The sequence below is a fragment of the Zingiber officinale genome, chromosome 4A (assembly GCF_018446385.1).
Source record: "Zingiber officinale cultivar Zhangliang chromosome 4A, Zo_v1.1, whole genome shotgun sequence".
NCBI lineage: Eukaryota > Viridiplantae > Streptophyta > Magnoliopsida > Zingiberales > Zingiberaceae > Zingiber > Zingiber officinale.
The window spans coordinates 112,230,091-112,244,988 of record NC_055992.1 but is presented as its reverse complement, the minus strand read 5'-3'; the positions used below and the strand labels follow the sequence as shown (position 1 = coordinate 112,244,988).

General features: G+C 36.9%; 2 protein-coding genes across 2 annotated transcripts; both read left to right on the top strand.

The window, feature by feature from the left end:
• Nucleotides 1-3,901: 3,901 nt before the first annotated feature.
• Nucleotides 3,902-5,491, top strand: LOC121972626 (alpha-terpineol synthase, chloroplastic-like). The gene is made up of 5 exons (XM_042524278.1): nt 3,902-4,165; nt 4,242-4,515; nt 4,589-4,973; nt 5,040-5,258; nt 5,335-5,491. Exons 1-5 carry the CDS (start codon nt 3,932-3,934, stop codon nt 5,489-5,491), a joined length of 1,269 nt encoding a protein of 422 aa, XP_042380212.1. The 5' UTR covers nt 3,902-3,931.
• Nucleotides 5,492-5,568: 77 nt separating this feature from the next.
• LOC121973560 ((-)-alpha-terpineol synthase-like) lies at nt 5,569-6,250 on the top strand. Its single transcript, XM_042524965.1, has 2 exons — nt 5,569-5,808; nt 5,899-6,250. The coding sequence occupies exons 1-2, from the start codon at nt 5,641-5,643 to the stop codon at nt 6,190-6,192; spliced, it is 462 nt and encodes a 153-aa protein (XP_042380899.1). The 5' UTR covers nt 5,569-5,640; the 3' UTR covers nt 6,193-6,250.
• The last annotated feature ends 8,648 nt before the right edge of the window (nt 6,251-14,898 follow it).

Here is a 14,898-nt window from a genome sequence, read left to right as displayed (position 1 = left end):
TTTGTCATTTCTATTAATTTGATATTGTGTGCTAGGAAGACTTACCCTTACCAATCAGGCTCTCTACTTTGAGGCATCCGGAGTAATGTCATATGAAACTGCTGTAAAAATCGATCTTTCAAGAGCAGATGCTGATCAAGTTAAACCAACCTCAACTGGGCCATGGGGTGTAAAAATCGTCTGAATTGTAATTCATTTACTAATCTTCATTATGAACATCATCAGCTTGAATGCTATGACATATCTCTACGACAATCGATGTAATTTTTCTATAACTTTGCAGATCAGAACCATTGGTGATAGAGTTCCCTGAGATGACTAGTTCCACTAGACGTGACCACTGGCTTACTCTAATAAAAGAAGTCATCTTGCTCCACCGCTTCATATTGAAATTTGATATTCAAAACCCTATACAGGCATGGGAGATCCATGCTAGAAGCATTTTGGGGATCTTCAGGCTTCATGCAGCTCGGGAATTGCTGAGAATATCATCACTGTCTCCTGCAAACTTTTTGATTTTTTTGCTCTACGAGGAACTACCAAAGGGGGACTATGTTATGACAGAATTAGCCAATACCATAAAGCAGAAAACTAGCCTAAGGTCATGTAGTGCAAATTCCATATTAAAGGGCTTAAGCATCTACCATGTTGATTCCTTTTCCATGGAAAGAAGTCCTGAAGAAAACACGAACAATCAAACAGATTCTCTAATGTCTCTTGGGCCAACCATCAATCAAGTAAGGGAGGAAGCGAAGGAGGTTAGCGTAGCAAAAGCTACTGTCGAACAGATGAAAGGAGGAGGAATCGCAGATAGTCTTCTTGTTCTAGTTGTAAGATGTTTGAGTTCCCATTTACTTGAAATTTTTTCTTTCAAATTTATTTCTTGTAGCAAAACTCATGCATGACTTGCTCCAAATGCTGGTGTTATCTTGAACTGGATTGCAATGGATGTTTTTTTCCTGTTCTTTTTTCAGGTGCTTATGAGTTCAGTCAAAAATGTGCTTCCTCGGTTACAAGCGGCTCTGTCATTGGAAAGACCGATGGTCACACTATTCATACGCACCGTGATTTTGATTGTCATATACAAGTAAGTTGTACCCTGAAATGATACATTTGTTACCTTTGGTTATATAACCTTTTATGCTCAAACTATTTAGTACTCGGGTCAAAATTTAAAACAAAATCACACTATTTTATTTGGGAACAGCTACATTGAACTTATTTCAAATTACAATCACACTGTATTCCTCCATTGCTATCATGCTAGGGCAATAATCACTTTTTCATTCAACAGGGAAATGGTTGGATTTGCAATTGCACTGATTGCACTATTAATAGTTGCAGCGATACTTTGGGCCAGAGTGAATAGAATGGGAGAAAGATGCCGAGAGATTGTTGTGAACACCACCTCTGATCAAACAATGATGGAAAGCATCGTTGCAGCAGAACACAGTCTGAATAACTTGCATGAGCTCGTTAAGAAAACTAATATCATGATTTTGAGAATATTCTCGATAATAATCGGAAAGGCTCCAAAGGTACTGTTTCAAAACATCCAATTCTTCAGGACCCTCTCCCAACACTTAACATTGCCATTGTCATATCATATCTGCAGCAAGCCAATGATGTGATGTGGGCGATGATTGCAGTAGCAGTTCTGTTGGTGGTAATCCAGTTCAAGTATATTGTTATGGGGCTAACTTTGTACTCGTTCATAGCTGATTCAAGGATCGCAAAGCACATGCTGAACGAACAGGGAAATCGTAGGTTGAAAGAGTGGTGGGAGTCGATCCCTGTCATTCCGGTTCGAACAGTGAGCAGTCGTCCTTGATAGAAGTGGTAAGACTGATTTAGGAAAAGATGAAACCGTAGTCTGTTTATGAAACTTACTGCCTCTCATCAGCTTTTGTTTTCACAGTGAAGTTTGCTTCATCATGCTTTTCTGTTCCTTCAATTCTAAGTTCTCTGTAGTGTTTTTTTTTTGTGTGTGCTCATGTAATCACCTCATACGTGCAAGTTACAAGTATCCTTGCATTTTTGGTCACCCTTCAAGTAAAACTAATCTAAATCATTATGTAACTTGTACTTTTAGAGTGGCCTTTTTTTTAAGTAAGAGAGTGTTCAATTCGAATCAAATGATGTACTGTAATCATACTTCACCCAACAAGCCAATCGCAATCTAAAATCTAAAAGCACTTTTATCTTAGCTTCTTAGGAAACTTGACTTATCAGGAGGTTTGCTACAATCACCGATCGGACCAATTCCTAATATACAATATCCTCACATTGCAAGATTACATTCCGAACAGTCCAAATGGCGAGGGAGATATTTGATCCCAATGTTTTCGACGCTATCCTCACTTGAAGTTATTGCCAGTCATACATGAAGATTATTTCCCTAGAAATCTCTTTATCTATGCTACTTACTATTCAAGAGTTACTGGACTAGACAAACTCAATAATTATGGACAATACGGAATAACTTAAGAATCATATCTAATTTTTTAAGCTCATTTTTTTTTTTTATTTTTCATATATCGATCATTATGGAATAAATTTGAATAAACACCTCAAAGTTTGCCTTTTTAAATTGTTTGCTAGAGTTTTATAATGGCCAACATACCTTGAATGTATTCTCTCAAAGTATCATGGGCATTTTTTAAAAAAAAATAAAATTCCCCTAAAATTTATGATCTTCGTTGTTTTTTATAGTGTTGCCTTACTGTTTGTTTGTTTTCATATCTAATTTCATCTCCAGGAATCAAATGCATTAAGTACAATGGTCAATTTCTATTCCCCATTCCCTACGATGACATAAGGAAGTCAAAGCCATCAATTTGTGGTTGACCAAGTCGATTCGCACCTGGTTGGTATGTTAATTTTTTATACTTTTATTGTCCTTTTTTAAAAAAAGGTCGTGTTATTATTTTTATTAAAAAATCACTCGTCAACAGTGAGTTTGAAAATATACATATATTTTTGCATCAGTAGCTAGGTTATGTAATAAATCAATATTGCCGTGCTATGGAACATTTTTTTTTTGTTGGTAAAATCTCTCTCTTTACTTAATTTACCCTCGATTTTATATTAAGAAACATCATCAAAGTTTACATTTTTAGATTTGAAGTTCTTTTATTTTTACCTTACCGTAAATCCGTAATGAAACTATTTAAAAATTACAAAGAACTAAAATTGATGAATTATCCTCAAGTGCCTAGCTTAACTTTAGAGAAAGAATCTGTTAGGTTCGGAGCGAAGCGGAAGACATATACTAAATTATAAATTTTTTCATGGTATATATAGTTTTACAAAATAATATAAAAACTTACCTCAAATTTTCGATAGGCTTGAATGATATCATAGACAGATGAGATAAGAACCCCACGTGTGACTCTTCTAGCGATATTCACGCGTACTAGATCATGAACTCGATACGATCCGTTTGGTGCTAACCTTTTAGATCGACAAAATCTTGGAAGCACTACCGATCTCTTTCGATGGAAGAAAACGAAGAAAAAATTGACGAGGGAGAAATCGAGAGAAGAAATTCGTCATTTGAATATTTCCGAGAATGAACTTATAACCTCTAAGAAATACAAAAAGTTAAATTCTCAATTAATTCATCATTTATAATATTTATTATGATAATTTTTTAAATTCTTTATTAATTATTATTATGATGATTTTTTGAATTCTTCAACGGAATACCACTATATGTTTGTACTTTTGCGTCATCAATTGTTCATTTGATCTCTTAAACCGGCATTATTAATTAACTTCGACATGTTAAACAATTTATATTTTTAATGAATTTTTGTATTCGACGTGAGGCACAATTGTGCGCTGCTATATATATGCTGCACTTGTTCTTCTCCTTTCACCAAATTATTTTTGATTGCAAACAAGTTTGGAAATAGCTAATAATCAAACAATGTCTATCTACTATACCAGCACTACTGTCTCTGCTCCCATGATATCCGTCCTCCCTCGTCGCCCAATGATCGTTGCTGCTGTCGAGCATCGAGGCCTACAGATGTTCCGGCGAACTCTGCAGGTCCGATCATGCAGTAGCACTAGTCATGTAGCTCCCTTGCGGCGGTCGGCGAATTATCATCCAAACATATGGACGGACGAGCATGTGCAATCCTTCACGAGCACCTCCACGGTATGTGAGTGTGGTTGTTGGTCGATCGTCGAAATTTTTGTGTGTAACCTTTGTTTTAATTGTTTTCTGTACGTAGGCGCAACAAGAAGAGAATCGTGAGAGAATAAACGTACTGAAGGAGCAGACCAGGAATCTGATACGCGAGAAGCAGCAAGTAGCAGAGCAGCTTCAACTGATCGACCAACTGCAACAGCTCGGCGTGGCGTATCACTTCAAAGACGAGATTGCTGACGTTTTAAGTCATCTTCATGCTTCTTTAGACCATGTGAGCTCGCAACTGAAGGACGATCTCCATGCCACATCGCTGCTCTTCAGGCTCCTCCGAGCAAATGGCTTCTCTGTTTCACAAGGTAATTAATCAATGATCACTAAGTAATCAATTGCTTCACAATTCTGACTGCTGCTGTTTGCAAAATTACTTAGGTTTGTTCGAGACATTTAGAGACGAGAAGGGAAACTTCGAAGCTCGCTGTGAGAACCAAATCAGAGAGCTTCTGAGTCTGTACGAAGCTTCCTACCTCGAGAAGGAAGGAGAGACTGTGCTGAAGGAAGCCATGGATTTTGCAACAGAGCAGCTGAAAGGATTCATGGAGGAGGGATCTGTTCCTGAGGCTGGCGGTCTCAGAGAACAGGTGGCCCATGCGCTGCAGCTTCCACTGAATTGGCGGTTGGAGAGAGCGCAGCACAGATGGTTCATTGAAGCATGCCGTGGCGACGACACCATCAACCCTCTCCTTCTGGAGTTTGCTAGGCTCGACTACAATCTGGTTCAGGACATGTACAAGAGTGAACTCAGAGAGCTTTCCAGGTATATCAATTGCAACCAAGCATATATACTTTCGAAGTTTTTTATAAATAACAATTTCAAATGCAGATGGTGGTCGGGGCTCGGGCTTGCAGAGAAGCTGCCATTTTTCAGAGACCGATTACTTGAAAACTATCTGTGGGCACTTGGTTTCACTTATGAACCAGAAAGTTGGAGATGCAGAATGATCCAAGCAAAGTCCATCTGCTTGATTACATTGATTGATGATATTTACGATGTCTATGGAACCTTGGATGAACTCCAACTCTTCACTGATGCCATCGACAGGTGACAGGCATTCACCATCATCGACATCAAGTCATGTTTATCTCAACTATCTAAAATCGAGTGAGTTTTGTTACAGATGGGACTTAACTGCCATGGACAAGCTTCCAGAATACATGAAATTATGTTTCTTTGCAATCTTCAACCTGGTGCACGAAGAAGGCTATCGGGTGATGAAGGAGAAGGGCTTGGACATTGTGCCTGACTTAAAGAAAGCAGTAAATTATAAACACTAATTCAATTGTCTTCATTTTCTTCTTCTTCTTCTTTGTTCTTGAATGAGTTGCTGTGGGTATTAAATTTTCAGTGGGGAGATCAAAGCAAATCATACTTTGAGGAAGCAAAATGGTTCCACCATGGCCAAACCCCCAAGCTCAAGGAGTACATGGAGAATGGATTGGTATCAATAGCTGGTCCAATCATTCTGTCTCATGCTTACTGCGTGGCCAAAGATTTAACTGGAGAGGCCTTGAAAATTTTTCCCAGTTACTATGAGATCACACGCTCTTCCAGCATACTTTTTCGTCTTTACGATGATATGGGCACTTCCACGGTAATTATATATACACACACTCGTTAATTGTATCTAGTTGAAGTAATCTAACTCATTGGAATCAAACAACATTTACTTTACTTACTACAGGACGAGCTAGAAAGAGGCGACGTGCCAAAATATGTTCAATGCTACATGCACGAGAAAGGTGTCTCAGAGGAAGTGGCGAGAAGGGAGATAAGAGAATTGATGAGGAAATATTGGAGAGAATTGAATGCATCTCTTAGTTGGGATTCTCCATTAGAGGAGTACTTCATGAATATACAAGTTAACATCCCTCGGACGGCTCAGTTCTTTTATCAGGATGGGGATGGATATGGCAAGGCGTATGGAGAAACTAAGTCTCAAATCATTTTGTTGCTCCTCGAACCTATCCAAATCTAGAATGAATTCATATAAAATTGTACCCTCTAGAGGGATCTATAACGTATCATCGAATTAAATAAATGAAAAGTTTTCTATTGTTCTATTGTTTCTTATATCAACTTCAACAAATTTGGCAAATACTTAAAGTTCCATTTTGAAAACTCCATCGAGAACAACATTTTCATTACAAGCTTTTCATGTTATAGATTTGAACATTAACCTCGAGTATTAACAGCACATTTGATGCAAAGGATTTGAATTTAAATACTTGTTTGGTTAATGTTGGGAGAAGTTTTTGTATTAATAATATTTAAGTTTTTGTATTAATAATATTTTTTTGCAGTGTCGTCCTCTATTTCCATGTTTTTTGGTATTCTTCTAAAACAACAGGTTTTAGAGAATAATCACTATCCTCCTTGAGGTCAATTGATATTAGTGTCAAAAAAAAAGAATAGAAAGAGAGCAAGAAATAATATAAGAATAATAAAATCTATTATTGATTGATATTTACCATAAGGACAATACAATATATAATGTTCAAAAAATACTTGGTCATTTGACCAATTAATAAATAACAGAATTATAATTATTCTAATGATTATAACAAAATTATTAGAATAATCCAAATAATAATTTCATTTGATTTGGTGATTTAACCCAGTCAATTCTGGTGATTCTATTTTATCTCTTTTACTCCCGACAAACTTAACGGGATATCTTTGACGTTGAGTTTGCTTGCTAACTTGTTGAAACATTGTCTGGATAATGACTTAGTAAAGATATCAGTGATTTGATCTTCAGCAGAAATATAAGAGATAGATAACTGCTAAGTTGTCACACGTTCATGAACAAAATGAAAATTAATTTCCACATGTTTTGTACGAGCATGAAAGATTGGATTTGCTGTGAGATATATTGCTCCAATATTGTCGCATCAAATTTTTGGTGCAATATTTGATGCAAGATGAAGTTCAAAGAGAAGTGATTGAAGCCAAATAATTTCTGACGTTGTATTTGCTATAACTTTATATTATGCTTGAATGCTTGAACAAGATACTGTAGGTTGCTTTTTTGAATTCCATGAGATAAGATTTCGTCCAAGAAATATTGCATATCCACTAGTAGAGCGTCTATCTTCAGGAGAACTTGTCCAATCTGCATCACTATATGCATGCAAATCTCGAGACGATTAACGATATAAAAGAAGACAATGTAGAATAGTACCGTTGAGATATCGAAGTATTATTTTTTACATTATCCCAATTTTGTTCAATTGGAGCATGCATGAATTAACAAGCACGATTTACCGCAAAAGTAATATTAGGACGTGTGATAGTGACATATTACAAGACTCTAACAATACTTCGATAAATCTGTGGATCAGACAGAGCAGGAGAGGATGAAGTTGGAGAGTTGTTTATAGCAATTGGTGTAGAGACCGGATATGCTCCATCCATTTTGGCTCTTTGAAGAAATCCAGTAATGTATTTGCTCTGAGAAAGAAGATAGCCATCCTCTTGTGGAATAAGCTCAATACCAAGAAAAAAATGAGCAATACCCAAATCTCGAGTAGGAAATTCTTGATTGAGAAGATTTAATAAAATTGTGATACCCTTGTGAATGTCATCCACATAAATAAGAAAAAATATCATAGATCCATCATTATATTTGTGAAATAGAGATGAGTCAGCCTTTGATCTACAAAATCCTTGAGCTTGTAACCAATTAGATAGTCGATGAAACCATTCACGAGGAGCTTATCGAAGACCATATAAGGATTTCTTAGGTTGACAAACATGAGATGGAAATTATGGATGAATGAACCCAGGTGGTTGCTCCATAAATACAGTTTCCTCAAGATGACCATGGCGAAATGCATTTGAAATGTCCAATTATCGTACAGGCCAATTAGAACTAATAGCTATTGATAATAATAGTCCGACAGATATCATTTTGATGATTGGACTAAAAGTGTCATTAAAGTCAATACCTGATTATTAACTAAATCCTTTAGCTACAAGTCGAGCTTTGTGTCGTTCAAGAAAACCATCAGCTTAATGCCTAAGACGGAATACCCATTTAGAGCCCACAACATTCATTGAGGGAGTGCACGGAACTAGACTCCATATTCCATTTCGAAGAAGTGCATCAAATTATGTAGCCATTGTACTATGCCAGTTTAGATCCTTGCTTGCTTGTGTAAAACAAGTTGGTTCAATAAATTTTGAAGAGACCACTAGAGCTCGTGGAATGGGATATCGAGTTCCATTTGGTGGGTAACGCTTATAAATACCACTAATGGGAAGCATGCGACGAGGAACATTATCATCTGAATCACTTGTTGATGGCGATGAGGAAGTAGACTGACATGGTGATGTAGATAACGTACTTGCATTATCCGAGGATCCAGAACAAGAGAGCATATTATCTTCGACCGACAAGACTTCCAAGATTAGAGCAATAACCTAAGGTGATTCTGATGGTATATGAGAGTTATTAGAGAGTTTCGGAGTAGGACCTAGGATGCCATCACTTCTGACAATATTAGGTGGCATCAAGAAAGTGTCACTTGTATCTAGAGGAGAGATCGAAGAAGCTACCTGTTAATGATCCGCAAGTGTACGGATTCGTCGTCAGTAATAAAGAAAGATATCGTATCCATAGGGACTGGTTATAACCACTAAAGATATCTCAATACGAATTAGCTAAACAACAAATCAATTGATTTATAACAACTAAGTGCAACTATAGAAAGTAAAGCATAGAGGTAAAAGCGTAGAAACAAGAATAAGAGCTATGATAAAAGGATGTTCTAGGAATTTTGGTTTCTTTGTAATATTATTCAATGTAAATGATCTACCAAATCTTATTCCTCAATTGTTTATCATTTGTAGAAGATTGTCGATTCTCTCTTGCAATAGACAACCGGCCTAGGACTAAAGTCTATATCTAATGTCATCAATTAGGAATGATTCCTATGATGTCCTTACACGGGCTTGCCTGTCACGTGCGTCCCTCAAATAATCAACATAGAAATTAATTACTTCTCAACTATATCAAGATATAAAAGATTAATGCATATAATCTATCCTATCCCCTTGAATGACCTTATTTCACCTTCAAGATTATCCCTCAATAGTCCTTACACGGGCTTGTCTGTCACGTACGTCCCTCGGATAATCTAATGAGGAATTACCTCTAAACGATTCACAAGATACTCAAATATTCAATCAAGTATGGCAATTAAGTCCAATCGCAACAATCCACACAAGATCAAATAGATACAAACAAGACAAAATTATAGAAATAGGAAATTGGTAAATCCACAAGAGTTTACATCAAATCATATTACAAATACTCCCTCCATCCTAGAACAAGGAGATCTAATCCATAGAACAAGAAAAGAAATCCAAAGACAAGAAGATCACAAGCATTTTGATCCCAAAATCCAAGAAGAGAAAGGGAAGAAAAGCTTATCTACGATGAAGAATGGTCTTCAGATCCAATCCTCGATCTCGGAGTCGATTCGTTGAAGATCTGCCCTTAGATCGCCGGAAAATCCCTCCAAGAAGGTGGGGAATTACCCAAATCTTCTTTTCTCCCAAAAGGGAGAACTTCCCCTTCAAATGGTGAAAGAAACCCTTATATAGAGCAGAGATTTTGGGCGCCACACGACCCCGAGACTCAGCCGTGTGTGAGACACGACCTAGGTCATTCTCTTCACTGTCCATCTCACACGGCCGTGTGACGCACACGGCCGTGACATTTTCTGCCACTGCCATCCTTACACGGTCATGTAAATCTACATGGCCTGTGCTGCCTCTAGCTCTGGAACTCATGCACGACCGTGTCTAGGACACGGCCAGGGCCTCTTTGGCTTCTGGGAAAATTGCACGGCTGTGTAGATCACACGACCGTGTACTACTTTGGCTCTGGAAGGCTTCAAAATTGGCACGGTCGAGTGATACACACATGGCCAAAACCTTCTCCTTTTCTGCAGAACTACATGGGTGATCATCACCACACGACCTGGACATTGCCTTGCTCTGCCAATGCTGCATGGGTAAGCATCACCACACGGCCTAGGTCACTCTCCCAAACATGGCCGTGTGGCACTCCAAGACGGTGTCTTCCTCCTTTCGTTAGCTTGCAGATTTAGTCTCGATCATAAATTCTTCTCTAAATACAACTCCTGCATACAAAAAATGCACAAAAGCATATCTCTGAATAAAAAGAGTAAATATGATAAAAGCAAAGCTGGAAGTACGAAAATACATAAATAAAGCATGTGCAAAATATGTGAATGTGCGTCAAAACATGCTAAACAAGTGTATATAATTTACGCACATCACACCCCTAGACTTAGACTTTTGCTTGTCCTCGAGCAAAAATACCGCATTCTTAATTCATATGCTCTATAATGCATTAATAATCCTTAATGTACTTTCCTAACTCTATCAAAAAGTTTCATTTAACAAGCATGATCATGGAAACAAGTCAAGTATGACTCAAGCATAAGTCTCTTGTGCACAGTGCAAAAAGTGACCCAAACTTTTCAAGTTTCAATTTATGTCCTAGTTAAGTCGTCATCCAGATGAGTTTCTAATGTTTCCGGTGATAGGCACTTACCTGCCACACACTTGGTTCATATTTCTCAACCAACCCAGGGTCTCAAAGGCGTGCTCAATCTCAAGAGAAGCTAAGCAGTCATTTCCCCAGTAACCTAACTCGGTCTCAAAGGAGTGACATGCCAGATTCCACTCACGACAATTGTTTTTTTATATCCCTTATACATTTTTTTTATATAAGTATTTGCATTGTGCAAAATTTATTTACAAATGTACTTTTAGCACAAATGTTAAGATATTTTGATTTTTCCAAATGAGCTTACATGATTTGAGCATCATCTAGTAACCAAAATGAAGTTTGATAAATCACCATGGAAACCAAGTACTAAACAAACAAGATGAATCATGACTATTTCAATAATATCAACTATCCAAGCTCAAATATAGTGAAGGTAAGATCCTTAAGGTCAAGCCAAATTTCAAACTTATCTTCATATGATATTTTGCTTATTTCATACTTGTAACACCCATAGGGTTCCTAGCAATTTCATATATTTTTACCATGGTTAAAAATATAGGCCTTATGTGAATATTAGCAAAAAAATAAAATAAAATGGAATTAAAAAGGGGGCAAGACCAAGGCATGAACCTTGAACCTTTGGTTAGAAGCATGTATAGTGTAACCAATAGACCAAGAAGAGATATTATTAGAAAGGGAAGGGACAATATAATTAAGAGTAAAAAAAGGTTCTCTTCCACTTAGAAGGAGAAGTTGGAGTTGCCTTCTTCCTCTCAAATGAAGAGATGATTCTTGCTTCTCTTTTCATTAATGGATGAGTAAAAGAAAGGAGAAGGAGAAACCCATTTTCCCTTCTTCCTTTTATTAGGAATAAAAGAGGAAAGAATGAAAATTTTCATTTGGTTGCTCTCTTCCTCCTTCCTCCTTCTCTCCACCGAAACCCCTCTCCTCTCCCTCACCATTGCCGAACCAAGCAAGAAGGGTGCTCTCTAGGAAAAGCTTCACAACCAAGGATTTCTTCTTTTAGAGAATTAAGCGAGAGGATGTGAGTATCCCCTCACTGTAGTACAAGTAGTTATCGAATGTTGTATGTGAATGTTATTGAAACCGTAAAGATCTTCTTGCATGTTTCGGCCAAGATAAAGACTTGTGGTCACTTAGGGTTAGCAAGTTTACGAGTTATGCTTGATGTTGTAACCAAAAAGTCTAGAGTCTCACCTTGGAAGTTTCGGCCAAGATAGAAAATGGGGTCTAGGGAAAATCTTTGAAAGGGAAACATGTTGGTTATGCTCCATCATGATGTATGATCTCTTATATGTTAATAGCTTAGGTTTTTCATGCTCCATGTTGTATAAAAATATGAGAACCCTAACTTAATGGTTCGGCCAAGATTCATTATAGAGTCTAGGGCATAGTTTTGAAAAGAAACATGTTTGTTTATGCCCCTTCATGATGAAAGATCTCTTATATGTGATAGCTTAAGTTCATGCTCCATGTTGTATAAAAAAAAATATAGGAGAACCCTAGTTTCAAGTTTCGGCCAAGAATAGAAATGAGGTTTAGAACAAAGTTTTCAAATGATAACATGCTTGTTTATGCTTTTTCATGATATATGATCTCTCATGTGTTGATAGCCTAAGTTTCCATTCTTTATGTTGAAAAAAATATATAAGAACACTAGTCTAAAGTTTCGGCCAAGATGAGATGTGAAGCTTAGGGCAAGAAGAAAATTTAAAACCTAATCATGCTTGTTTGTGCTTATTCATGAAGTATGATATCTTGTATGTGGTTAGGTTAAGTCTTTATGCTACATGTTGTATTAGAGGGAGTGGAACCCTACTTGTAGGTTTCGGCCAAGATAGAATGTAAAGCCTAGAGTAATGTTTTTGAAACCTATTTATGCTTAGTTATGTTTTTACATGATGTATGATCTTTTGGTATGTTGTTAGATAAGTTATCATGCTACATGTTGTACAAATGAACCTTAGAACTTCACCCTAGGGTTCGGCCAAGCAAGTATATGAGGCTTAGAGCAACTAATTATGCTTAGTTATGTTTTTACATGATGTATGATCTTTTGGTATGTTGTTAGATAAGTTATCATGCTACATATTGTACAAATGAACCTTAGAACTTCACCCTAGGGTTCGGCCAAGCAAGTATATGAGGCTTAGAGCAAGATCTTGAAATCTAACCATGCTTGTTTATGCTTCTTTGTGATGTATGATTATTTATCTAGAATTAGCTTAAGTTTCATGCTTCTTATAGTAGTCAAAGTGTAAAAAGTTCTACTATAGGGATTCGGCCAAGATTGAATGAATAGGTTTAGGGAAAAGTTTTGAACCTAACTATGCATGCTTAGGTTCTCCCATGATGTATGATTCTTGATATATGGTTAGTTAAGTCTCCATGCTTCATGATATGATATATGCTATGCTTCAAGATATGATATGCTATGCTTTATGATATAATATATGTTATGTTTCATGATATGATATGCTATGCTTCATGATATAATATATGCTATGTTTCCTAATATGATATGCTATGCTTCAAGATATGATATGCTATGCTTCATGATATGATATATGCTATGCTTCATGGTATGATGTTCTAAGCTTCATGATAAGATATGCCATACTTCATGATATGATACATGCCATGCTTGATGATATGATAATAACATGTTATGCTCTACGCTATGATGAGAACCTGTTATGCTTCATGAGATATGTTTATGAAAGGCTTATACAAGAGGAAAAGCCTAAGAGATGCTTCCCTTGAGAGGGGATCAAGAGCACTCTTCATGATATGACAAGAACATGATATGTATGACGGTCGGCTCGAGCTCGGTGTTTGGCTAGCTTCTAGGCAACAATCAAACATAGTATAGTCGTAGCAGGACAACAACAGCAAGCCAGAGCAGTTAAAAAGCCAGTCGGACGCATAAAAGCTCGTATAAAAGTTGTTTCTTGAAGCTTGGTTGAGATACCCTTATAAAGGATCCTTCCATAGCCTTGAAGGCGCCTCCAACCTGCAAGTTTGATCTTGAACTTCTTGCTCCTTATCTATGATAAAGTCTAAATTTTATCTTGTGGAAGGTGCCTTCTATAAACAGTGCGAAGGTGCCTTCCATACCATGGAAGGCACCTCAGACACTGTTCACTCAAGGCTTTTTGTGCTTCTTTTGCCCTGCAAAAAATGTTAGTTTAATAACCTGCAAGACAATGATAGTACAATAATAATAAGACGTAGTAATTAGATCCTATTTCCCTGAGACCAGGATCTAGTTAAGGTCCTAATTTAGGTTTCTGAAATGGACCTAAATTAGACCGACACCTACTGTTCCTTCAAACGGGGACGTGTCTTCACTTAGTCACTCTCCTCCAGTGACTTACCTCCACTTATAAGGTGTAGAGTTACATCTGGAATCACACATTCAGACTTTGGGAATCAAACATCTCGACCTACCAAAATCGCACATCCGGTCTTCTCTAATCGGGAATCACACATCCCGATCTACTGGAATAACACATCCGATCTTCTCCAATCGGGAATCGCACATCCCGACCCTTGCCAGAATCCCACATAAGGACTTCAACCTTTCGGGAATCGAACATCCTGATTTGTCAGAATCATACATCCAGTCTTTAACCAATTAGGAATCGAATATCCTGATTGGGTTTAGTCAACCCTGCACACTCGATAACAATGTTAGAATACAACAACACCAAATTTAACTTACTTGTCATTCATCAAAACTTGAGTTAGACCGTTAGTACAAATTATACTAACAATCTCTCCTTTTTTTTATACAATGACAACCTGTGTTAGAGTTAAGAAAAGATATGCAATAATAATAACCAATTCAAGAGAAAATTAATTGAGAAAGATTAATTGCTATCTTGATCATTTTAGGGTTAAGGATTTTCAACTTTTTCTTACTTAACCTAACTCTTACCCTTCCTCTTTGACATTCATCAAAAAAACCTATGCAAGTAAGTATACCAAAGTTTTAAAGTAGATTCTAAGAAACTTTCAATCTAACTTGTCAAAATATTTTCAACATAAGTCTTTTTCAAAAAGGTTCAATATTTTTGAATGATTTTAAAGTATTTAGACAAGAACTTAGAATTG

Bases quoted from the DNA above. Each gene is read 5' to 3' on its own strand.
- LOC121972626 (XM_042524278.1), top strand. From the start codon at position 3,932: ATGTCTATCTACTATACCAGCACTACTGTCTCTGCTCCCATGATATCC. The intron at 4,166-4,241 runs GTATGTGAGTGT...TTCTGTACGTAG, and splicing joins CCTTCACGAGCACCTCCACG to GCGCAACAAGAAGAGAATCG. The intron at 4,974-5,039 runs GTATATCAATTG...TTTCAAATGCAG, and splicing joins GAACTCAGAGAGCTTTCCAG to ATGGTGGTCGGGGCTCGGGC.
- LOC121973560 (XM_042524965.1), top strand. From the start codon at position 5,641: ATGGAGAATGGATTGGTATCAATAGCTGGTCCAATCATTCTGTCTCAT. The intron at 5,809-5,898 runs GTAATTATATAT...TACTTACTACAG, and splicing joins ATGATATGGGCACTTCCACG to GACGAGCTAGAAAGAGGCGA.